The sequence below is a fragment of the Ailuropoda melanoleuca genome, chromosome 1 (assembly GCF_002007445.2).
Source record: "Ailuropoda melanoleuca isolate Jingjing chromosome 1, ASM200744v2, whole genome shotgun sequence".
Taxonomy (NCBI): domain Eukaryota; kingdom Metazoa; phylum Chordata; class Mammalia; order Carnivora; family Ursidae; genus Ailuropoda; species Ailuropoda melanoleuca.
In genome coordinates, this window is record NC_048218.1 from 145,215,187 (window position 1) to 145,242,079 (window position 26,893).

Genomic DNA, 26,893 nt, shown 5'->3' on the forward strand with positions numbered 1-26,893 from the left:
CAGATTCACTCTCATTTCCATCCTTAGGGATTCTATATTCTCAGTAACATTTTCATTAGTACTTTTTTCAAGTCTACTCATCATTTTGACCATTGTTACTCTGAATTCTATTTCTGATAATTTGGTTACATCCATATCCATTATTTCTGTGGCAGAGGCCACAGACTCACTGTTTTTACTTTGCTGGGGGGGGGGCTTCTCCTTCTTGTCATTCTGATGAGGAGAAGTTGCGGGGTTTCCAGAGCCCAAATTATTGACTGGGTCCCAGGCCATGCCCCTTTTTTATAGGGACCTTAGGGATGTGGGCTTCTTCTTTAAAGATTTTATTTATTTATTTATTTATGTGGCAGAGAGCCAACCAGGAAGAGAGGGAACACAAGCAGGGGAGTGGGAGAGGAAGAAGCAGGCTCCCAGCAGAGGAGCCCGATGAGGGACTCCTTTCCGGAACACCGGGATCACACTTTGAGCCGAAGACAGGTGCTCAATGACTGCGCCACCCAGGCGCCCCGGGATGTGGGCTTCTTGATTTTTCAGCCTGCCTTCTGGGGGAGGGGGCCTGCTGCGCCAATATTCAGGCAACCCTGTTTGGGTAGAGTCTCTGTGTCCCCTGCGAGGGGGGATGGGGATGGGCACCCTGTGAGCCGGTGTTTCCAGGCTTTTGTTCTTTGGCGGCTTTCCCTGGCAGTCTGCTGTGCCTCTTCTGAGAGTCAGAGCAGCAGCGGCCAAATTTCAGCCTCTGTCACAGAACAGAGGGATTGTGGCCCATTCTCCACTGATGTTCTGGACACTTTAACTCTGTTACTGTTGGTGCTGCTCGACCCTGCAGCATCCCGGGATGTGTGCCCCACACCCAGCATCCCAGCCCTCACTTCCAGGGCCAGCACGTCTCTGTCCTTTGTGTTTCTAACGCCACAAGCTGCCTGCCGCCAGCCGCCCCCGTGCGCTCCCAGAGCTCCCGGTCTCGGTCTGGATCCAGTGAGCACACCGGGATTCCGGAGTTCCGTGAGAAGTCTGGTGGCGCGCGCTCCCGGCTCACGGTCTCAGTCAGCTGTCTCGTGGGTGCTGGCCCACAAGTCCGCCCGCTCCCCTGTGCAGGTGGCTACCGCTTCCCGGCGCCCAAACGCGGCGGCTCCCTCCCCCTTCCGTTTATCTTCCAATATCTGTGCTCGGTTTCACGGCTCCCCGCTTCGTACCTCAATACTCAGCACTGGAGATGTTCATTTGTAGAGATCCAGATGTATCTTCCTGCGTCTCAGGCTGATTCCGTGGATGTTCAGGCTAGTCTGGTACCTATCCAGCTTGACTCAGGGGACCGGCTGAAAAAGGGGTCCCCTACTCCTCCACCATCTTAACTCCCTCCCTTGTCACATATTTCCTTGTGTGTTTATTTTCTAACTCTCATCTAGTGTGGAAGTGACTTGATAGCAGGGATCTTGACCGTAGTGGACACTGGTGTCTGTATGTACCTGACACAGAATAGAAACAGTGTAAGTGTTTATGGAGTGAGTGAGTGAGTCTTGAGATGAACACTTGATTCCTGTTATTGAAGAGAGCATTTCAAAGAATGGATAAAACGTTCCATGTTGAGCTGGTCGGGACCAAAGATGTTGGTGGCCTAAGGGAAAGTCAAAATCCCTGGAGAATCCAGAAAACATAGATTCCTCAGGTTTGCTCTTCTAACCTAGAGGAAGTTGAGAGGGGCTGGACTGCAGATAAGGAAAAGAGGATCAATTCAAATGTAGGAGTGGGACAAACTGCTTCCCAGTGCCATTTTGCTGGGGCATTATATAAAACAATAAGGTGCATTCCTGAGTCAAGGAATAATTTAAATCTTGGGAGTGACCCCCTGACAGAGGTGCTGGTCTCTGCCATGCAGAATGTTTAAGGAAGTTGTGCACAAAGAGTAGGAACAAAACCAACATTAGTGACTGTTCAGCTGGTGTTTGCTTCTTCCAGCCTGCTGAAGGACTGAATAAGGAAGTGAGACCACCAACACTGTGTGCACACTCAGGTGTATGGGGCAGTATACAGATCAGGCAAATTGGAAGTGGAGAATTCAAGAAGATGTAACCTTATTGTTTTAGATCTAACAGGAGGCTTGGATCTAATAGATTTAATGGAAGTCTTTTTTTTTCCTAAAGATTGTATTTATTTATTTGACAGAGAGATAGAGAGAGAGAACAAGTAAGCAGAGCGGCAGGCAGAGGGAGAGGGAGAAGCAGGCTCTCTGCTGAGCAGGGAGCCTGATGCGGGCCTGGAGCCCAATGTAGGGCTCGATCCCAGGATCCTGGGATCATAACCTGAGCCAAAGGTAGACGCTTAACCAACTGAGCCACCCAGGCACCCCTAATGGAAGTCTTGGATGAAATTGTCTCATCAAGAGTTAATATGCTGGAAGAGCATTCGGTAAACATGGTGACCCAATAGGGAAGACTCCCCATTCCCCCCCAATCCCAACTCCTACACTTTTATTTAAGAAGTTGATTATTTAGTTGATTACACTTACCTTTTACTAACCTGGAATTTAACACACACACACACACACACACACACACACACACCCGATCTAATTTGTGCTTTTACAACACTGTCTTTGGTCCCAATACTTTTATTAAATAGTCTATTATTTCTCCACTGATTGGCAATACCCCATCTATCATTATAGATGCTTTCTGTAAATAGGTTTGTTTCTAAGCTCTACATTCTGTTTCACTGGCCCAGTTGTCTTTCTATGCATCGATCCTACATTGTTTTATTACAATTTGCTTGGATATCTGGTAGTGTGAGAAGACCTTCTTTACCACCTCTTCTTTTCTTCTCATTCTTTTTACCTCTCTTTTCCAAAATTGCTATGCTCTTTACTCTGTGAAAATTCTGTGAAAAAAATGTTTGAATGGCATCAAATTTATAGATTAACTCAGGAAACATTGCCATCCTTATAATACTGAATCTCCTATCCATGAACATAGTGAAGTGTCCAATTTATTGAAGTCCTTTGTCTTCAATGAATTCTTTATCATTATCTCCATAATGATCTTATTTATATCCTGAAAAATAAATGAGAAAGACACAAACCCCACTGAAAAATGGGCAGAGGCTATGAAAAAACAACTAATACAAGTGAGAATCTTGTTGTCAAGTCGAGAAGACATTCTGCTTATTGGTAACCAGGGGCATGCAAATGAAATAAAAAATACCATTTTACACCATATAATCAGTAAACATTAAACAGTTTCATGGTATTGAGTTTTGGAAGTGACATTGAACCTTTTAACTCTACTAATGGACCTATAAACTGGTATAACCACTGTTAAGTATAACTTAATGTAGTTAAAAGTGCTCATACACTAATACTCAGTAATTTTACTTTTTTTCTCTCAAGAAACACCTGCACAATTTAAAAGATATCATTATTATGAAAAAGCTTAACAGCTGTCTTTAGTAGAGGAAGAGTTAAACTGTAGTTTAATTATATAATGTGAAGCTATTCAGCAGCTGAAATGAAAAAAAGATCAGCTCTCCGCTCAAAAACATAATGTGACTAATAAAAACAGGTTGAAAAATGAGATGCCACTTATATAGTTTCTATAAACACCAAATAATAGTGTATATGTTGTTTATGAATACATATATGAGTGCTAAAAGAACAAAAAGTATAGGGGGATGACAAAAAACAGTTTTAGGATAGTAGTTGTCTTGGTAGAAAAAGAAAGGGAAGAAAGGAGAAATGAGCTGTATTTTTTTTCCTGTAAAATTTTATCTTGGAAAACATAAAGCAAACATGGCAAAAATTATCTGTCAGATATGGGTAGAGGCATATAGATGTCTGTTATAATATTTTCACCAATTTTCTGTATGTTTAAATTTTGCATAATTTGTAAAACATCTTAGATTTGGTGCTGATATAATACTAGATATTTAGATGTAGTAACACTGTAGATTTCTCACCTAACTCCATTTTGCATATAAGCACAAAATACTTTTTAATTGTAAATAGATATGAACAATTTCAAGAATGCGATTACAGCATAAATCAAGGCAAGATTGGACTTGGTTTTATTCAGAAATTTACCAATGTTTTCCCTCATTTTGGAATAACCTTCATTATAGCAACGGCCTTTCTGCTATTTGAATTACAATGCAGAACACCAGGGTCGGTTCAAATATGTAGCTATTAGGCTTCTACATATGGGTTTAAGCAAACCACTATTTCATTATGGCATCTAGGATAGTCATTAAGATATTGAATTTTATAGTACATCATTGTAACATTTATATTACTCGTAACAATCATAACTATGTAGTGGTAATTATTAGAAATTACTTTCATTTTGCCTATATAGGTTAGTTAGTTATTGTATATAGTTGTTTTTTAAGATTTATTTATTTATTTTAAAGAGAGGGAACACGTGGGGAGGGGGCAGGGGCAGAGGGAGAGAGAATCCCAAGCAGACCCTGCACCAAGTGCAGAGCTGAACACGGGGCCTCGATCTCACGACCCCGCGTTTACGACCTGAGCTGAAACCAAGAGTGGGACGCTCCACCCACTGTGCCACCCAGGTGCCCCTATTTATTTTTAAAAGATGAGATATGAAGGCAAATGCTATTATCTATGGATTTCCTTGCAGAATAGGGAAGACCGTCATAAAGGATTGAGAAGCACTGGGCTGGCCTCGTCTTCGGCCTCACCACTGATCACCCCACTTACACACAGGCTTCAGGAACTCAAGTGCATTAGGACAGGGAGGAGGCAGGGGGTATTTAGGGATATGGTAGGGGATGTGGATTCCCCGAGTCCGGAAAGATAGAGAAATGACAGTTTTCGTAGTGACAGAGACTTGCTCTCTGCTCCCCCTGTGAAGTAGCTCTTGAGGTGACAGGAGTTGCGGGGAACGCGGATGCTCTGGAGAGGAAGCTTTTGAGGGCCAACCCTTAGCCTGTAGGGAGTAGCAAAGCCCAGCAGATGGAGCCACCATGATGATGGCGCGCTGATGATCGGCCAACCTAGCAAATGGGCACTTGACGCAATTTAATTGTATTTGAAAAAAATGACAAGAAAATGTGAAGTCTCATAACTAAGATGGATGAAATTGATTCTATCTGTTGGGGAGTAATGAAAGGATACTATCCCACAGTACGGGAGCACAGAAAACATTTAATATTGACTGGCACTCTGTCCCTCAGTAATCCTGGCTTCAATCTTTCCCCTTGAGCCTGGCCCAGCCATTTCTTGCTGCCAGCTCTCACTCTTTCTGTTCATATTCTCATCCTGTCTCTCCTCTTCATCCCATTCTTAAGGAACCCAAATCTCTGTCTTCTTTGCCTACAGAGAGAACCTGAAAAGTCCTTGTTCTTTATCATCAGTACCAATTAAAATTTGTATCCGTCTCCTTTACTAGCATCCCAGACTACTTGTGAAGATCATCTTGCATAAATTAAAAGGTTCATGAAGGGCTCTCTCTCATTAAAAGTGACTTTACCCTGGAAATAATTTATCCCCGAATGAAATAATTTATCACCTAGAATGAAAATTGTTGCGAATTTGTGGGAGGTATAATTTAGAATGTAAAGAAAGCTGTTGGAGAAACAGACCATATTTCTGCATGGAGAGACCCTATATTGTAAGAAGGTCAATTCTTCCTAAATTGATGTTTACACCTGAGTAAGTTCCAGATGAATCAAATGTTAAACATTTTAAAAATATATAAAAAAACTAAATTATAATGAATCTGGATAGCAATGCCATCTCTGGAAGAGTAGGACACTCTAATATTTTTAAAAAATGGGAAAAATTTGACTATCGAAAATTAACATCATTGTATTTAAGAAAAATCAAAATACAGTGGTTAAAAATTTTGTAGCAATTATGATAACACAGGCCTATTTCTTAATTTAATGAAGAGTTCATATAAATGTAAACAAAGCAGAAAGGCTGTGATGTATAAAAGAACAAACCTTTAGACAATTAACTAAAGAAAAAATACCACTAGTTAATAATTACAGAGAAAGTGTTCAAATTCTAGTAATCAAATGAATTTAGATTTTTTTAAAAAGAAGACCTCTTACTTCCAAACTAGCAAAAAATATTTTTTAAATGTATAACAACATACTGGTGAGTGAAATATCCCTGCTACGCATCAATGAGTTATATAACTTGCTACAATTATTCATAAAAGTCCTTAAAACAGGTCACACATTTCAGCTTAATGACTCAATGTGAGGGGAATTTATGCTGAGGAAATAATCTTAAAATTTCCATACAAATTTATTAATTGTAGCATTAATTATAAGACCAAAACGCTGGGAAAAAAATCCTCATATCCAACAGCTGGGTAAACTGATTTGTGGAATATGATATCGTTCCTTTTAAATGACATTTAAAGGAATTCTGTAACAACATGGAAATGTTTATGGTAGTAAACAAAAGGCAATGTGGGTCAATAAAAATATTAAAATTTGTCTAAGCTAATTGTTGATTAGGGAAACAGACATTTAAAGACAATGACCTATCGCTACACACCCACCGGGTTGGCTAAAATTAAATACAGCAAAAATACCAACTGTGGATGAGAACGTGGCCCAACAAGAACGCTCACATGGGCTTATGGAAGTACACACTGGACCTGTTGGGCACCATCTAATAAAGGTGAGGGTGTGCATACCCAATGACCCAGTCATTCCATTTACAGGTGTAGACCCCAGGGAAACCCCTGGCATATGAGCACCAGGGTACAAGAATGCACAAGAATGCTCATCGCAGCAGTGTTTGGAATAGCCTGAAACTAGAAATGCCCATCACCAGCAGGAGGGATAGATTGTGGATTACTTGTGCAGTGAGACAGAGCACAACAGAAGGAACAAATGACAGCTTAAACATCACAGCATAGATTATTTTCACAAACATAATGTTGAATGAAAGAAGCAAGTCATAGAAGAATATGTGTTTATTATTTTACTTATGTGAAGTTCAAAAATAAATGAAATGAAACTCTCTTGCTTAGAGATACATACAAAGGTGGTAAAACTATAAGAAATGCAAAACAGTAAGGAGAATTGTACCTCCCTCCGGTGGGCTGGAGGAGTTGTGCCAGGGAAGGAGAGTAGGAAAGTGCAGGGCTTCTCTGGCTCTGGGAGGTGTTCGATTTCTTGACCTGGGATGTGATCGAAGATGGAGACAGACACTGGAGTGATACATCTATAAGCCGAGGCACACCAAGGATTGTCAGCCATCACCCAAAGCTGGGAGAGACGCATGAGTCTCCTGTAAAGCCCTTAGAGAAAGCCAACCCTGCAACACCCTAATTTCAGACCTCCGGTCTCCAGAAATGTGAATAAATTTCTGTTGTTTCAAGCAACCTAGATTGTGGTATTTTGTTACAGCAGTGTTAGGAAACTAACACATTATATTTGCACATTAAGAATATTTATTAAGGGGGGGCGCCTGGGTGGCACAGCGGTTAAGCATCTGCCTTCGGCTCAGGGCATGATCCCGGCGTTCTGGGATCGAGCCCCACATCAGGCTCCTCTGCTATGAGCCTGCTTCTTCCTCTCCCACTCCCCCTGCTTGTGTTCCCTCTCTCGCTGGCTGTCTCTATCTCTGTCGAATAAATAAATAAATAAAATCTTAAAAAAAATATTTATTAAGGGGCGCCTGGGTGGCCCAGTCCATTAAGCATCTGCCTTCGGCTCAGGTCATGATCTCAGGGTCCTGGGATCGGGCCCCGAGCCGGGCTCTCTGTTCAGCGGGGCATCTGCTTCTCCCTCTCCCTTTGCCCCTCCCCGCACTCATGCTCTCTCTCTCTCTCACTCACTTTCTCTCAAATAAAATCTTTTTTTAAAAACAGAATATTTGTTAAAAGTTTCCAAGAATTTATATTTGAGGTCTCTAATTTCTTGAATGAATCACAAAATCTAAAATAAAAAAGTACTCAAATCATCCTGCTTTATATATTCTCCGGGAAAGTTACACTCAAAGATACAATTCAAATATAAAAAATAAAGATCTCCTATTCAGAAAAGAAATCTATGCGGCACATCTAGTTGTACCAACAGGTCAAGGATCAATTGTAAATGTCCAAGTACATTAAAAAATAAAGGATGTGGTTTGTTCCAAGTTGGCCTGTAAAATTTTCATCCTGACCCTTTGATTCTTTCCTTACTGGAAATTCTCCAGTGTCTGAAGTGACCCAGCATTTGGCTTCTGGGAAGCCATTTTTATTCATTCCATTTCCCTCCAGAGCAAAGAAGGGCTGACCTGGAAAGACATCTGACCCAAAACTTCTCCAGCGAGGAATACTGATGCACACGGATGCCTCCGTGGGAGACCATCTTTGGTTATAATTCTGCTCTCTGCAAGCTGGGAGAACAGACAGCCTCTGAGTTTATAGAGCAAAGTGCTCTCAGAAACCTCACTGGGGGTTTGATTTTGTATAGGATGCTGAGCATGTATGTGGGAATACTGCCCCTTTTAAGTAGGTTCCACCTGATCACAGGATGCCCCCCCCCAAAAAAAAGGCATAAAGGAGCAACACATGCAAAACAGATTTTTAAAAAATTCACAAAATGCAAGGTGATTTCTCTAGTCCTTTCAAGTTTTCAAATACAGAAAAAGAGCAAAGTACAGGAAAGATTTCTTCTAAAAAAATCATTAGGTAGGACAGTACAGTGGTAGTAGGTTTTGAAGCCAGGCTGTCTGCTTTCAAACCTCCGTTCTATCACTTCTTAGCTTGATGTCGTTATTAGCCTCTCTAAGTACAAATTTCTTCATCTGTAAAATTAGGGTAAAAATTGCACCTATTGCAAAGGGTTGCTAGGAAGATTCAATGAGGCAACATATGAGAAGCATTTAGCTCAGAATGTTGCAAATGGTAAGTGCTTAATAAATATTAGTTGCTGAAATAATAATCATCATAATAAAAAAACTTTCCAGATTTAAACTTGAAGTAGCTATAAAAATTTCCAGTAGAATTGATTATAGAGTAGGCCCCCTCGGGGTCGAAGCGTTCACCCCATTAAATTAGACAGAGAAGGAAAATTTCAGCTTCTTAAGTTGACCATTCTAGTACTTAACATGCTCTATCAGAAAAATAAAATTCACTTCAGTTTCCTGGTGTGTTAGATAAGTGGGTCTTGTTAAGTAATTTCTGCAGAGCTTTCCAAACAGTACAAATTTGTATTTCTAACAACCATTATCAGCCATAAATCAAATATGTCTCTAAGTCACTCTCCTTCTTTCAATGAGTATTTCTATTATACTGGCTTCTACCCCTTTCCAAGCAAAATATGACTTGTAGTCTAACTTGGTGGTCACAGGGTTTGTGCTTTTTGTTTTTGCCGGGTTGTACTCCAAAGGAGCCTGAGACTTGGGTGGCTCTAATACCCCCTGTTTGCAGTCCAAGCTGGGCAATTTCCATACACTAAAGTTTGCTTGGACCAAACTTTCCGGTTCCCCCCCCCCCTTGAAAGAGAAGAAAAACATGATTTTGTGAAACATTCAAAGAAATTGATGATATTTAAAGCCACTTGTATGAGCTCCAAAGGGTTGCAATATAAACTTTATTTTCAGTGATATTTGCTATTTTATCGATAAAAGCTATTTAGTTATAGGAATCACTTTGTATTTCCCAATCCACCTGGGGGTGAGAACTAAAACTCAACAGAGCGCTCCAGCTCTCCCGCGGAAATCCTCCGTTCTCCCCCCACCCCTACCCAACCCCGGTACATTTGCTGATTTTCCAGGAGGTGGCACTGTTGTTTCAAACGCCTGGCTTCCCTGGGGACCAACAAAGGACCCTGGAAAGAATGGCTTATGTAAGGCGGTCAGAGGTTAAAAGGGAAGCAGCGGGAAAAGTCTTTAACCTTGGGAATAATGGCAAAATATGTTTACGTAATTGTTTTCCCCAATCTCCCTTTCTAGGGGCCAACGTGAACATGAAGACCAACAACCAGGATGAGGAGACGCCCTTGCACACGGCTGCCCACTTCGGCCTCGCGGAGCTGGTGGCCTTCTACGTGGAGCACGGGGCTGTAGTGGACAGTGTGAACGCCCACATGGAGACCCCGCTGGCTATCGCCACCTACTGGGCCCTCCGCTTTAAAGAGCAAGAGTACAGCAGGGAGCACCACCTCGTCTGCCGCATGCTGCTGGACTACAAGGCCGAGGTCAACGCCAGGGATGACGACTTCAAGTCGCCGCTGCACAAGGCGGCCTGGAACTGCGACCACGTGCTCATGCACATGATGCTGGAGGCAGGCGCCGAAGCCAACCTCATGGACATCAACGGCTGCGCGGCCATCCAGTATGTGCTGAAGGTCACCTCTGTGCGCCCGGCTGCCCAGCCCGAGATCTGCTACCAGCTCCTGCTGAACCATGGGGCTGCCCGGATATACCCTCCGCAGTTCCACAAGGTGAGGCTATGGCCAAGGGTGCCCAGTGCAGAACCCTGTAGTCAGCGGGGTCCCAAGACACATCAAGGAGGGCTTGGTCTCCCTCTGGTGCTAACTTAAGCTTGCTTGAGGCTTGAGTCTCCCGCTAACTCCCTTTGATTCTCCAACTGACCTCACATTGACACACACGACTCTGGCGACTGGGTCCTGGTCCAAGTCGGTTTGAAATCTGGGGCTGAGAGCTAAGAATGAGAACAAGAGTGGCACATAATTCTTTATGGTTCATGTGAGCCCCAGTGAACAGCTCACAGCTTCTGCCGGGACGGAACTGAGAAAGACCAGAAAGCGACTTTAAATCTACTGCAGAGGCCAGTGATGTCAGATGGGCAAATACTTGCCATCTTTTAAGCAGAATGTATTTTAAATTAAATATGAAATTGTTCGTGCTTTAAATTTTGATCTGTGCACTATCACTTATAACTTGTTCTTTCTAGACTATTCATGCTATTCATGCCAGGAATAAAGAAGCTTGGACTTCGGGGTCAAACAAACTTGGGTCTTGCCACTTTCCTAAGAATTTAACTTTGAATTTGACTCCCGAGCCTCAGACTCCTCCCTGTAATGGGTACACTCTGCCCTTATGCCTTCGCAATAATATGCAGATGTGGTCCTACATTAGAAGAAAATTAATTTTACTAGTAGCACACAGATATACTCAGAGCCCAGAGGATGGTGCAAACTGTTCTTTACTCTTTCTCTTGCGTCGCTGTCAGTCCTTGCAGAGTGCCTGCCCCAGCCCCAGCCCCATCCCACATCTGCAAGCACCACTCCTTTGGTCTATATCCATCTTCTTGCCCCACCTACATCTCATTAGTCAGGCCATCTTCATAGTGCAACTTCTAGAAGACAAACAATTGATCTCTTTCTACTACGGCTCACTCCAAAAAGCATAATTTCATGTGTATTTATTTGCTAAGGCCACCTTCTTTCCAGAGAAAAGGATGGAGAGGGAGGAAGGGCATGGAGGTTTCGGAGAAAGGTACCTACCTCACTTTATCTGTGACTAATCATAGACTTCTCATAAGCTTGCTTCGAGAGTGAAACAAGATAATATTTGAGAAGTGTTGGCACTGTGCCTGGTGCATGGCACTCATTAGAGAAATGGCGGCTGTCACTATTGCTATTATTGCGTATATGTTGATCAGTGGAATCAGTGTTCTGGGCCTGGGTTTGCCACAGTGACCTTTCTAGCCGGGAGAGACAATGTGTGAGACTGCCCAGAGATGAAATGTATTTCAGCCTGACACTCACTGCTGGTTGTGGATAAAACAGGTCTCTGCAAAAGTAGCTAGAAGACCCTTTCCTCATTTTCTGCTTTGAGAGCCAGATTGAGGTGAATAGGCCTTCGCAGAGAATTTCTCCTCTCCAGTGAGAAGTCCTGCAAATGTGAAGAAGGTCCCCAGGTCCTCTGCTTTTCCCAAAGCAGTCCTCTGAGAGGTAACCGTGAGGAGGTTTAGGAGCAGAGGCTTAGCGAGAAGTCCTGGCTTGGCCATTTATGTGCGTTACAATTCCTGAACAAGATCCTTATCTCTCAGATTTCAATTTCCTCATCTAAAAAAATGAAGGTAAAAATACCAGCTTTTCCAAAGTGTTTCAGGAATAGTAAGATGTGTCTATCAGCCAGCCCAGTAGTGGTGCTCAACAAAATTGTTTCCTTTCATCTTCCTCCTCTCAAAATGTATGCCTCGTCTATGGAGTCCGTCCTCCCAGCGATACTTCGATGGCTCCACGAGCCTATAACTTCGCTGTCGGATGATGCCTTCCAAAGACATTCTCCAGAGTTGGCATGTTCTCATTCTGCTGTGTTTTGCTCCTCTGAGCTCCTCGGTTTGGCCATATGCTAAAGAGATTTAGGACGGGATTGGCTACTGGTTGATGGCTGGTATTAAAAACATTTTTGTTGCTACCCAACAGACAGTGTGAGGGAACTGGCCCCCTTCCAAAGGAAAACTAAAGAAAAACTATTCCATTTACTATGCAGATGCTTCAAAGTGATTTAGCACAACTACTCCACAGCCCGACTTTCCAAAGAGAAAGTCATCTTTACGACAAGTAAATGACTGACTCATTTATCCAGAAGATAAAGTGATTTGTTCTCTTGTGGATGGGGAATTCAGTTTCCTTATTTACAAGGAACAAGGTCAGAGCTGAAGATGCTGTCTTCCAAATACAAAGCAAATTTGTAGAGGGTGTATTTCACTGAAAGCCAATGTATAAATTACATAAGGGAAAAAAAAGAATTATAGGGTCTGCAATTGCTTTCCAGGGTACAAAAGGACATTTGATTTTTTTTCTCTCAGCATAATTCAGAAGGAAGTGACACCCCAGGGAGCCAAGATTGGGTTTTCTTGTAGGGCAAGAAAGACATTTTTCTAGGGGAGGGAAAGGTGTGTGAGGGTTTGGGGGAGGTAAGGATGATTTCTGCTGTTGAACAACCCTGCAAATGCAGCCCAGAATACAGGCAGTCTCTTGGATCATTAAGTACTTTTCTGCACACAGATATATCGATATAAAAAGAATTTCTCAGCCGAAGTGGCTTACAGAGGTGGCACTTGGTTTGGGAGGATAGCCGGGAGATTTATCTTGAATCTGTTTTTTAATTTATGCTTCCAGGGGCCAGATGAGGAGGGCAAGTGTGTAGAGGTCTCTCCAGGTGCCGCCACTGTAAAAAGAAATTTTTGTCCGACTGTTCTTCCATGAAGAGTGAATAGAGACACCAGAGACTCACAGAAAGCGAAGTTCATTGGGCATCTTCTGTTTTCCAGGTGGACAAAGAAGAAGCAGGAGCTTCTTCCCCTGAGTCCACAGGAGTCCTTTCTCATTTGACGGTCAAGGTTCCTGGTAGGCAGGGTAGAGTGATGATTTGGAGAGTGAGGACTCTTAAGGATCTCTTTTGTTGTTGTTGCCCAGTAGAATAATTATTGAGGCCTGAAGACAGTGTGTATAACTGTCTTAGTTCTGGAAGAAGCCTGACATGCCGGTGAAGAGACCCGGGAGGCTGTCAGGCTCCTAACGAAGCCTTTCCTGCTGTGAGAACCATCTTTTGTCAGCAGAAAACGTAGTGGTCAGTGTCAGCAAAACCTAATGCCAGCCCTGGGAGCTTGGACTTTGTGCATCTAAAGACTGCAAGTTAAGAACTACTTAATTTTTTTTTCAGCCAAATGAAAGGTAACCAGTTATCTCCCTGTGATATATGGGAGTATGCCAGGTGCGAATGGAGGCACCAGATGTGTGACGGAAGCTCCTGAAATATGAATGGATAATGTTCTTATATCCATGACTTAGTTTGAACTATATCTGAACGGGGATTGAGAATAATGTTGCAGAATAAAAAACAAAATGCTCAGTTAAATCTGAAGTTTAGATATATAAGAAGTATTTTTTAATATAAATATGTCCCATGCAATATTTGGGACACGGTTACACTAAAAATTCTGTGTTGTCTAGCTGAAACTCAAATTTAATCTGGCAGTCTATATTACTCTTATTATTTGTTAAATCTGGAAACCCTCGTTGGGAAGTAGGTAATGTGCTGCAAGAGGAGAGTAACTTTTAGCCACATTTCTTCTGTGATCAAGATGTTGGCAGGAAGGGGAAAGTAAGGAATATCTGGGGACAAATTACCTGTGTTAGGTAGGTGGCCGTCTTGTCCTTACATGTAACCGGTGCGGCTTCCATGAAGAGTCAGTGGCTAGGATATTCGTGTGGAACAGAGGCCAGTTTTCTGAGTAGCCTCTTAAGCCATATGCAGAGCCCCATTACATGATTTCTCCATACTTTTTGGTTTTATAATTCCATTATGAGTATACTTTCGATTCAAGCCTTGGATTAATTTCAGCTATCCTCTCTGTACTAGCGACTCTTAAATGTAAATCTCTATTTTGGGTTATCAACTGATTACCCATGTACTTCTCGTCACAGATCATCCTTTCAGAAAGGATTTATCTGGAGGTCTTTAGAGAAGGATGTGGATGGCTTTCCCGATGGTTGCTATCTTTATATTACCAGAAACAGCTTTACATTCGAAAGAGAATTCTTTTGAAATTTCAACAGAACTCAGCCTCAAATAATCATGATAAAGAGTGTTTCTTCTTTCAAATTATCTGTGCAATGAGACTTATGCCCTTAAACTACTAATTTCACTGGCCATTATCTAAGAATTAAAATAAAGTAATCAGAATATATTTGAAAGAGCACTAAAGTCTGATTAAGAAGACATGAGGTTAAGTCCTCATGCTTCCGCTTACTGTGTGCCTCTCTGGTTTTCAATTACCTTGTCTCTGAATTAGGGGGTGTTGAATAATCTGTAGGGTCTTTTGTAGCGCTAACCTATGATACTATTAGAGTGGTTTATAGCTAGTGTACAAATTAGTCAACCTCAGATTTTGTCTCTTTCACCTGGAGCTCCGTATCTGTCATTCTTATCCCAACTCTAGAGGAAAGAGCAGCCCCAGTTGCCTTAATTTTCTAAGACCAAAGTGCTCAAAAATTCCCACCCTAAGAGCCAACTACCGAGATGGAAGTCCTTCTGTCTACACTTTTCTGTAGACACGAAAATGAGGACTCTTCAGAGGTCCTTTAGCAATGGGTCTCTGGCTCCCACCTACCTCCCCAGCCTCTTATGGGTTGATGATATAGGATTGCTCTTGATGTGGTTAGGCATGGCTGAAAAAGCCACGGTCAGCAGCTCAGCTCTGAGCGCTGTGCCCAGCATATGCATGTGAATGGTTCCTTTGCGTTACGCAAGCATTTATGCTGTGCTCATTTGGACCCAGCCACCGTCACTGATTTAGAGCTTCAATACATACAGTTAGTCTGTGATGACTTATGCCTGTGCTTAAATATGGGACAACGGAAAGCAGCTGACTGCTCGAAATGGACTCACAGTGACTCATGAGAGCTGAGAAATTATCAGGAATGGTACGAGCTGGTTGTTAAATGCAGCCATTACTAAAAATTAAATCAATTTACAACAAATAGAGTATACTAAAACAAAGATAATAGGTATTTAAAACACATTATTTTCTAATTATTTTCCTTGTATTTCTTAATTATTTTACTCTACATACCTTGATGTTACATGGGTCTGTCATACCTGTGTGGTGGAAGCATTGTATAATGATTTGTTACTGCACATCTCTTCCCAGCCATGCATTCAGTGACCTCAGGTTGGTAGCTATGAATAGGCCAAGGTGGGAGTATTTACACCACAGAAATCAGCAAATGCTACTGATCAGACTCTGATTTGTTGCTTTGCTAATGTCTAAACCTAAGAAATTAATGGAAAGGATGTTACTAATACATATTAAACTTCAAAGTATGTAGTGTCTGCAGCTCTGACATTGTGAATAGCACAAGTGTGGATCTATGATCCCAGTGCTCAAAAACTATTATATATTTTAACAAAAAAGTAACTCGTGTCATTGACTAATGAGTGATGTTCCAATATATGTCTTTACTGTTTCACATTTGTGAAACAATTATTCTTTCATGTAATAAAAATATCAACCAACATTCATGTAACAACTTGTATTCTTCAATTGCAGACATAGATTTTGGCTATAAATGTAATCCAATATCCATACAAAATTGATACAAAAATCAGTGGAAGCATTCTGTGAGAACCAATTAACTATACAAAATAGGAAATAAAGAGTACTAGATATTTTATTATTCATAAACTGTGGGCTGCACATTCTTTATATTAGTAAAAATTCGTATCACATTTAAGTACATATAAATATACTCACAGTTTTTTTTTTCCAGAAAGCTCATTATTGAACATTTTTTTGCATGCCACTGACTCAAATCTTTATTTCAATAAAACTCCCTTATTTCTTGAGACCCTCTGGTTGGCCTGTTTGCTGGGGCTGACACAGTCCTTTATTGAGGCCAGTCCTCCTGATTTGAAACTATGCTCCGATAGATTCTTACAAATCTTTCTTCCCTGATATCCCCGCCCTGATGACCCTGCTTCACCTCACCATATTTTGTTGTTCCTGATTCCCATTGGGTCTGGGCCATTGCAGTTGGGTTTTGCTGTGTTCTATTAGAGGAGAGCTGCCATCTCCTTTGTCTCCTGTGTTTGTAGGAGAAGTTCTGCTAAAATAAAACCCCTACCAACCTCTGACCCCAATCTTATTCCATTTAACCTACTGATGAGCTGGGCGGAAGACTGAACTTGCTTGCTTAACTGTGGGCCTAAAGAAAACCTGAAATCTTTGTTCTTCTGTGTATTGGCATCCAGGAACAAGCTCTTTACATCAGGCAGAGGCCCATAGTTTGGGGATGCAAATTTAATCTTGGGGTGGAGTGTCAAGAAGCTTGATGTGGTCCCATAATTCAACATATTATATATAATCAGTTTTATTAGTAATAAAAATGACATTCTGATCTCTGATTATCATCTTCATCTCCTTTTTTAATAGGTTTTAAACTCAGGAGGGGAAGTCATTTATTTATAGCAAACCCTGTACGCTGTGATGCCAAGGTCTTAAAGTTGAGGATGGGTCAGCCCTAGTTACAAGTGTGCATCCATCTGCTGTCTGTCCCCCATAGTCTGAGCCTTCCCTGTTCGAGTCCACCCAACTCCTGGTACCCTGGCCTTCTCATAGGTCTGGTGGTATCTAATCTATCTTCCTCTCTCTCATCTTCATGGCTCTGGTGATAACCCGGCTTCCAGTGTTCTCCCTACTATTTGATAGGCCTGATTTCCTTTTGACTTTTGGAGTCATACAGGCCTGAATTTGAATCCCAGCTCTGTCATTTACTAGCTAAATAAACTTGGGTTTAAATTTTCTCCATTTTAGATTTTACATCTGTAAAATGGGTATAAGTATAGAACTAATCTGTTTGAAGATTGAGTAAGGCAAATGTGCAAAGATTTAACATTGTCCCTGACACAAAATAAGTACTCAAAAAATGAGCTATAACTTTTTTGCTTCTTCCTCTCTCCTGCCTATTAGGATACCTCAGGCTTTGGACCATGGTCGTCTACCATTTCCATTTGTTCCCATTCAGAGTATATTATCGAGCTGTGTGGCGTAAGCCAGCGCTTTCTTTAATGGGGCACAAGTCTTCACCTCCATCTTGGCCTTCTCAGTGGAGCGTTACCATGCACATTTTTTGCTGACATTAAGACATTACATGTGACATCTCCTCCTGCCCATGCTCTGACATCCCCAAATTAGGATGCCCTTCCAGTTTCCTCCTTTCCGTCAGCGGCCCCCTCATATGTCCTTGTTCTCAGGCTTGAAAGTTGCCTTCTTTACTCCCCATAGCTGATTAGTCATTAAGCCCACCTTATTCTTTCTCAGAGAGCTTCGGTTACCCTTCATTCTCATGACTGACGGTGAAGCTAGCTGAGAAGCCATTTGGTGCACTCCCATTCAGCCTCCTCACGGCCCTCTGCCCTTGATATCCTTGTTTTCTCCTTTGTGCTTTTGCTCATGATGCTCAAGGGACACTTGATGATCTTTAAGCTAGTCTCTTATTATTTACTGACTTACGCTGCTTGCTCTTTGAAATATGTATGTCTTTTCTCCTCAACTGGGTTGTAAACTCCTTGAAGACAAAAAACAGGTCATAAACCTCTCAGAATTACTGTCATGGTGCTACACACAGTGCTCAATAAAGGCGTCCTAATGGGATGAATTGATTGAATATAACCCTCTCTTGTTAAGAAAATGTGATAGAGTCCTATTGCCTGTTAAGCCAGTCCCAAGCTCTTCAGACTGGTGTTGCAGGTGGACCGTCAGCTGGCTCCATCCTAACATGCTCTTAACATCAGCTCTTTGCTGACATGGGCCCTCCATTCAGGTGACACCACACACACACACACAGAGGCACAGACACACACTGAACTGGGTATTACATTGATAATTTTTCTGTCTCAGTTTTGCCTGGGGCCTTGAGACAGTAGGTTCTTAACAGCCCACATTGAAAACTGCAGTGCTGGATCACTTGTGACGACCTTGTAAAGGAGGTGGGAAAACCAGTGTTGTGACCCTTTGCTCCACGACAGTAGGCTGAGGTTGACAGGGACTGGGAAGTCAGGAAGAACTTGTCTTCAGAGAAAGTTGTTTCAGGGCAAAGGCATGTCTCCCTTCCAATGGCAGCAATGTGGGTCTTTCTCCTCATCTCCCGTCCAGTGAGGGGTCTTGAAGAGGACTCCACAGAGACCTTGATATATGTTTGCTGGAGTTCCAAGGGAAAAACGGAACTCATGGATAACTCATGATGAGAAAATTTAAAGTTGAAAGTCTGTGGCGTGTGGTTGCTTGTCTGTTGACAAAGGAAAGAAAGTTGAGCAAATTCGGTGTCAGGAGTACTTTTGCTGCAGGTTCCGTGTGGACCAGTTGTGCGGCACCTTGCAGAACCAGCTGGGTCCCTTTGAAATGAAAACAGGCCACACTCAAAGGACTTCTGGAGATGGGTCAGTTTGGCAAAAAGAAGCTGGAGGTGTTCCAATGGGTAGGGGTGAGGGTTGTAAGGGCAGGATGTGCCTTTCATCAGGCTCCCACCTTCTTTGTTAGCACCTCTTTTTCACTTGTTCCTGAATGTTGAAGGAAGTTAGTGTGATTTTATTAATCTTCCCATGGACCTTGGGACTGGCAGTGTGTTTGAAAACTCAAAGGCGTGAGGCTTTACAAAAGCATTTCAGGGCTCCAAGGAGCCTAAGTCCATAAGTTCTTGATGTCTCTGTGAGAGTGAATGAATCATAGATGTGCATTGAACACATAAAGGCGTATGCTTCCTCTACAGGTAATACAGGCTTGCCATTCTTGTCCCAAAGCGATTGAAGTTGTAGTCAATGCCTACGAGCACATCAAGTGGAACGTAAAGTGGAAAAGAGCTATCCCCGATGATGACCTGGAGGTAAAGAATCCATTCACTTTCTGTGGGTTTTCACCGTAAAATAGTTCAATAGAAGCACAGAAAATTCTAATTAAAAAACTGGTCTTGAGGGCACTTTTAAGACCTACTTAAATGCAATAAGACAAATGGTTATAAAATGCAGGTGTGAGAGGGGCTCCTGGGTGGCCCAGTCAGTTATGATTCTGCCTTTGGCTCAGGGCATGATCCCGGGGTCCCGGGATGGAGCCCCGCATGGAGCCCTGCATTGGGTCCCCTGCTTAGCAGGGAGTGTGCTGCTCCCCTTCCCTCTGTGTGCATGCTCTCTCTCTCTCAATAAATAAGTAAAATCTTTAAAAAAAATTCAGGTGTGAGAATAAATAGATGTACCAAGTATGTAGTGTTTGGGAATGTCTAGAGGATTTCTCCATTTAAGGGCAAGTTGAACATTTGTATAAAGGTGACAGTTTTACTTTCTCCTCAATAATTTCGATGATTTAATAATAATAATAGTAATATTTGAGATTGCTTATATAATATTTTTACCAGAAGACTAGTCATTCATGTAGATTATTTCATTTGTTTTTTTTTTTAAGTTGTATTTATTTATTTTAGAGAGACAGGGAGAGAGAGGAGAATGAGAGGGAGGGACAGAGGGAGAGGGAATCTCAAGCAGATGTCACACTGAGCCCGAGCCCCACGTGGGGTTCAATCTCACGACCCTGAAATCACAACCTGAGCCGAAACCAAGAATTAGACACTTAACCAACTGTGCCACCCAGGCACCTCTATTTCATTCACTTTTAGTTATCTTGAAGACTTTAAGTGTATTAAAAATCCTTAATGAGTCATGCAGAAAGCCATTGACAGAGCTGAGCTCTCATTCTGCAAATGGACTTCACTGCCTTGGTGAACCAGCCCTCCCACTGAGCCTCCCGTTCTCGGTTTCAGCAGTCACAGTCTGTCTCCAGCGTGTGGAGAAGTACCAGGCACAGAGTGCAAAGCTCATCGGGCTCAGAGGCTGATGGCTTCGGTGCGATTGTACTCTGCTCCTTTTGAAGTATCTCACCCTGAAAAAGTGACTTATAACTTTTAGTTAACATCATTAACAGAACAAATATCTGAATGTATGGGCCACATAAGGCACATAAAAGATATACAGTAGTATTTAGATTAATTTTGAATTGCTGCTTGGATATACACTGGTCCAGGCAGTTCACATGAGTATATGTTATCTCATTTCCTGGGTTTCTGAATTGTGGCATGTTATGTCCTCTCGTCTCCCTTTTCTCCTCACGTATCACTGCCTCAGCCCCCATCTCAATTTCATGTTTAATTTTTCTCATTGTCAGAGACCCTAGAAAGTTTCCATTGTGTATAAAGTAGGGACCAAATACATCATTGTTGATTTCTATTGATGGAAGCTCTGGGGCTTTTCTGACTCTAACCTGTCTTGCCTCCCTTTGCAGAGATACTGGGATTTCTACCACTCTCTCTTCACGGTGTGCAGTAACTCTCCAAGGACTCTCATGCATTTATCGAGATGCGCCATTCGAAGAACGTTGCACAACAGATGTCACCGAGCAATTCCTTTGCTTTCCCTCCCATTGTCATTGAAAAAGTACTTGCTTTTAGAGCCAGAGGGAATCATTTATTAAGCTTTATGAGACAGAAGTTCCCAATCCTAGATATTTAAGTGGACTCACCAGGTAGACACAGTTTGCATAAATAAAATGGTACTTGGGTTGATTATAACACTTCAGGTATTTCAAAACACTTGACAAACTCTATATCATTAATCCTAGGGTATCACGGTGAGGGGAAATAAACAAGAAGTAAAGTTAAGGAATTCTCAAAGACAAGACGGTATCCAGAAGGTACTGACAGCGGTAATAACTTATGTGTATAGTGTTTTTATTTGGTGCCTGATATATTTTTGTAAAATTTTCATATATCATCTCATTTGAAATGGGACCCAGTTTTTCTTACAACCAATCTCATTCTCTCCCTTATCAGTAATAGGTTTACATTACTGTTCAGTTGGCAAAATCATAGGCTTTGTGATTGGCCTCTTAATCCCAGTGGCTTCCAGCCCTTCACCACCATTACCGCTTAGCAAGGATTATTGTCACTAGTTTTGCAAATTCCTATCCCCCCTCTCAACTTACTTTTGGGGAAGAGAGCATTTGAGCCTAGTCAAAACAAGGAGATCTCTGAGTTAAAGTAGAGATGAAAAACAAAGACCAGTCCACTTAATAATAAAAAAAAAAATGGACATTTCAACATATGCCCATTGAGCCAGAGACTGGAGATGTGATGAGGGTCTAAAGCCAGGACTCCTGCTCTCCAGAATCTCACCATTTAGCAGAGGATCCGGACATACAAGCAGGAAACTGCCGTGTCAGATATCAGGGGCAACGGTACAGGTGCAGACTCAGTTTTAGTGCTTGTGTTTCGAAGTCATGTTTCTGCCCTGAAGTGTGATTTTCCTTTTAAGCATGAATATAAAAGAGTGAAGGGATTGTGTGACATAGAGGGAGGTCCTGCTGCTGTTAGTGTAAATGTATTCACTTTCAGTTTCTCTGAACATCTAGAAACTCTTTTACTTTCGTTTGAGTTCCTGCTTAGAATTCTCTTTGGGAAAAAATATTGCACACTCAATGGCTCCCAGGTATGCGACAAGAAAGTTTAGTAAGATGTGTACAAGGAAGTGTGTGAAGGAAAGAACTTCAGTTGATGACTTGGTCTCATCGTGTAATAGACTGACATTTCAGAGCCTTTTAGCCAGAAGATAAGGAACACTTTGCTGGCAATGGTTGGCTACCGAAAGAGCAAATAGAAAGACTTTTTGGAAATGGTAAAAGTTTGAGAAACTTGTAAAGATAAGTGTGTCAATCAGGCTTGTTAGTTAGTGGTTTGCAGAAAGTGAAATGTAGATGATTAACCTCTGGACCTCAGGGTTTATGAGGCCAACTTCGCTTCGCTTTTTTGTTCTTGCTAATCACTTTTAGGTAAGCTCATTGCCTCTTAGCATTGCTTTTTTTTTTTTTTTTTAGAAGTTAGAACAGAAGAAATTAAGCACAGACCAATCCATTTGCCAGTTGTAAGCAGGTTTATTTGTGTGGTCCCTCGCCTTTTCTTTTCTTTTCTTTTCTTTTTTTTTTTTGAGAGAATGAGAGCTTAGAGGGAGAGGGAGAAGCAGGCTCCCTGCTGAACAGAGAGCCCATTGCTGGGATCGATCCCAGGACCCTGAAATCGTGACCTGAGCCGAAGGCAGACGCTTAGCCTACTGAGCCACCCAGGTGTCCCTTCTTCATCTTATTTAATTTTAGATGCTTGAGTTTTGAGTAGAGATGATGTCAAGTATTCCACCAGCCCACCACCTAGACTGTGCTTCTAAACTGGGATTCTCATATGCCCTGTGCCCTGTAGGAAAAATCATGGGTAGTTACAATAATATTTCTGATTTTCTTCAGTCTTACTCAGATATTTTGAGATAACTAATTCGTACGAAAACAAGATCTGTATTGTGGAAAAGGATGCTGAATTTGTGTAAACTATTCATATAAAAACAGTGATCCTTCAAAAAATTGTTTGCAGCAAGTGGTGTTGGAACACATCCTAGAATGCTGGGTGGGGACGCATGTTGCCCTCACCTTCAGGAATATTCTGGCGGAAAAATTTGTGATGCACTGTCTTTGTCAATAAAACGCTGAGGACAAAGGGAGAGGGTGTTTCTTGCATTAGGAAATGTTAATCTGCTTGCTTGTGCTTAAACATTTTATGTTAATTAGCACATAATACGTGCCTATTTGTTTTGAATTGTTTACTCATACATTTAAAGTTATTTCTCTTTATCTTTGAACTTTTGTTTAGCGGACTTAAATAAAGCTGTTTCCTTTCATCTTTGAGAGCTGTTTATCTACCGATAAGACTTTTTTCCAATTGACTATAGCAAGAGATCTCGGAAGAGCTCTACATATTTCATTGCCGTCTTCAACATTAAGAAAGAAAAAGAGAATGAGGAAATGTTCCTGTAAATGAATAATATCTTCAAAAGAAAGTAAAGGGTAAACACAAATAAAAGGCAAGCTGTTGCTCTAGGAACAAGAGTTTTTGTTTGTTTTTAAGATGTACTTATTTGTTTTAGAGAGAGCAAGTGAGCATGTGTGAGCAGGGGAGGGAGAGGGAGAGAAGCAGACTCCCTGCTGACCTTGGAGTCCAATGGTGGGGCTTGACCTCACCACCCTGAGATCACGACCGGAGCCGGAATCAAGAGTCAGATGCTCAACCAACTGAGCCAACCAGGCGCCCCAGAAAAAAGAGTGTTTAACCACTAATAAAGAAATGCTACCACAATCATTCTCTCCCACCTGTCTCCATCTTTGTCCTCCTGGTCCTTTCATTCCCCTTCATTCTCCCATTCACAGAACCCCAGGCAACGGCAACAGAGGAAATTATGTCCTCAGGCTGCTTTTGTAACTTTCTGTAAATAGTCATTTAGTGGCCTGAGAAACAAACCTCTTCTCTTTTGTAAGTTACAGGTGAGGAAAGATCTTTAATATGAGGGAAGACCACCTATCCAGCTTTCTCTCCTTCGCAGGATCTAGACACACTTGTGTTTTATTTATTAATCATGTGGTTGTTACATTGCCACTTTGTCCTTCCATCCTGAACCCAGTGGCTTCTAATAAAAAACACAGCAGTCAAAAACTGTTTGTACAGATAAGAACAGTAACAAACCACTTGCAGTGGGTTATCAATGTTGGAAAGGACAGCTGAGGCTTATGTTTTTGTTACTCATCCGATTGTTTGTGAGGAACTCAAGAAGTTTTAAACTGGCACACTTCCAAAACTTAAAAAAAAAAAATCCAGATTATTCACTCATTTTCTTTGAAACATAGACACCATGGCTGGTGTCATTGTCATTCACCTTAGGAGTATAAACAAATGCATTACAGTTAGATGTTAAGAGTTTTGCCTCTGGTACCCATCTACCTGGATTCAATTTCTGACTTCCAACCTTATCTGATCCATTATCTAGGGAAAAAGATGCACTTACTCCATGATTCAGTTTCCTCATTTATAAAATGGGAATAATAACAGTATATCATAAAAGTTTTACATGATTGTCTTGAGGTGTCAAGGAGGAAAAAGTTTTCCTCGACTCTCTTAGGATCCCAGGTTGGGTCTGAAAATTAAACTGAGAAAAGTTATAGGAAAAAACATACAAGTTCTGCATGACATGGAACCTTCGTATGGAAATGAGGATCTGAAGAAACAGAACTGAGTATTTTTATGGTAAGTTTGAGTAAGAGTAGGCAGTTGTGTAAAAAACATGATGGATCCTTAAGGAATATGAGGGGAAACTTAGCAAGTCCTGTTTGTTAGATTCTTTTCTGGTATTCCTTTTTCTTAAGAGAGAAAAATGCCTCTTTCCTCCAGGTACAGGGAGGGCACCTCCCACAGGAGGGTTTTATGACCTGTTTCAGGTGGAAAGATGTAGGGAAATCAGAGTGACCTTCTTGCTTCTGCTGTTTTCCCAAATTCCTTCAGCTTATAGTATGTAATATGCTAAGACACCATACTTTGGGGTAGAATGTCCTAAAACCCCATCAGAGGGTTAAATTGCTTATACATTAAATCACATAGAACAGTAAGCATCTTCTTATTATTATTGTCCTTGTTACTTTCATAATCATTATTATTTAGGGAGAGGTCTCTTCCAGGATGGTGTATTCTTAGAGTTATAGCCAAAGGTGATACGTGTAGATTTTTGCTCCCATTGGCAAATATTCATTGAGCTCTTACTATGCGCTAGGCACTTTGCTCGGGCCTGGAATCAATGGGGGAAACAAGACAAAGCAGGTCTCTGACCTTCTTGGGCTTTTTTGAGGTCGGAGATGAAGGTTGAAATAACATGGATTTGGATGATTAGCAAACAAGCAAATTAATTACTTTAGGAAAATTTGCCCTTTTGCAAATGGGTTTATCAAGGACTCAATGACCCTTTTACTATATCATGAAGGCTGAGGAGTCATTTAAAATGTATCTAGCACGTGAACAGAGTTTTCATCTTTCCCTCTAACTTTGTAGCAGAAGGAATGTAGACTAGCAAAGAGATTCCTGGAGGTGGGGTTATTGCCTGTCAGACTGATTGGACAGGGAGGGTTGAAGAATTTCATTAAATTATTCTTTCACTTTCAAGAATTTATTCATTAAATGTGTGGTTCTGTGAAGTAAGTGGAAGGAGGAGGGGGATGTTGATGCCAATTCACTCCAAGATTCACTATCAGTGGCACCATGTTTTGTTTGTTTGTTTGTTTTTACTAAGAAGAATAAAAAGTATACAGTATTTTTTTAAATTAGGTACTATCTAACTGAGCGAGTTTTCTGTCAGCCTGTTGTAAAATGGTTGTTAGAAGTGGTTTTCAAAACTTATTTTTAGTAATAAATTTCCTTTATATTTTTGGTACTACCTCTCACCAAGGCAAAGCACTACATGAAATATGAAAAACTATCTTTCAAGAAACAGTTGCTTTCTTTCCTTTCCTTTCTCTCTCTCTCTTTTTTTAGCAACACTAAGCAGATTAGGTGTGCTTAAAATTCTTCTTTAGTAATTGATTTTCTCAGATATAGGTATGCCTCAATGATAGTGGATAACAATTATGCAAATATATGCTAATCCAGCCAAGGAAATAAAATAATGATGCCACCTTGTACTTCCTATATTAAAGACACTGGTGGATTAGTTCTTAGTGCTTATCGAGCATGAAGACTTGACAAAACAGAACTATCATGGGGAGTTTAAGGATGTCTTCAAAGTAGAAGTTAAGTACCAGGGGCCTTCTCAAGGTCTAGGCGTCCAAACACTGTCCTGAATCACAAAGGAAGATGTTTCTTCACAACCCCGTTCCAGATTTGGGGGAACCTAAAGGTCAGTGTCTGATTGACAAAAGGTGGGAACCAATGGAGATCACCATCAACTCAATTCAGAGAGCAAGACCTACAAACTGAGCTGCCCTTGTAAGCACAAACTCTCCCTTCTAAGTCCTGACAGAAGGACTCCGATGGGCCACATCAGCGGAACTCCTGCTGCCTGGCTTCCTGCTGGGTCCAGTCAATGCCAAGACCCATTGAAGCCTGAAGGGCAAGAGAAGATGGAGATTGGGATCCTTTCTGGCTCCCACCCTGCTGTGCCCCCTCTTGATGGCAGCTGAAGTCCTTTCACTAGGCACAGCTCCTGTGAGGAGCACTTCTCCTCAGCTACTGTTTTCCTTGGGTGATAGTAACTACTTCCCCCACTTATTCCTTCAGACCTAGGGGTAGTGGAGGCTTCCTCCTGTTGTTTGTGTCCCAGGCACTTCCTCATTCTTGGCTACCCACATTTCTATAAATTGTACTTGATGAAATTCTCTTCAATCACCCCTACTGAGCATGCAGTTCATTTCCTCTTGGGATGGCGACAGATGCACGAGCACACGGAAGACTGTGACAAGTCAGCGAGAGCCCGGGTGGTGATCCAGATGGAAGTGCCGTGGGCTTGAGGGAAAACAGGTCACTGTGACCAGCGGTTAGGCAGGGGGACCTGGGC

At 41.7% G+C, this 26,893-nt stretch overlaps 1 protein-coding gene across 1 annotated transcript in view; it reads left to right on the forward strand.

The window, feature by feature from the left end:
• Nucleotides 1-22,475, forward strand: part of ASB4 (ankyrin repeat and SOCS box containing 4) — a 61,005-nt gene extending 38,530 nt beyond the window's left edge. Inside the window, exons 3-5 of the mRNA XM_002918927.4 lie at nucleotides 9,917-10,407; nucleotides 19,210-19,323; nucleotides 20,769-22,475. Coding sequence (XP_002918973.1) covers nucleotides 9,917-10,407; nucleotides 19,210-19,323; nucleotides 20,769-20,957 — 794 coding nt within the window. The 3' untranslated portion in view covers nucleotides 20,958-22,475. The remainder of the gene's footprint in view (nucleotides 1-9,916; nucleotides 10,408-19,209; nucleotides 19,324-20,768) is intronic.
• Nucleotides 22,476-26,893: the final 4,418 nt, after the last annotated feature.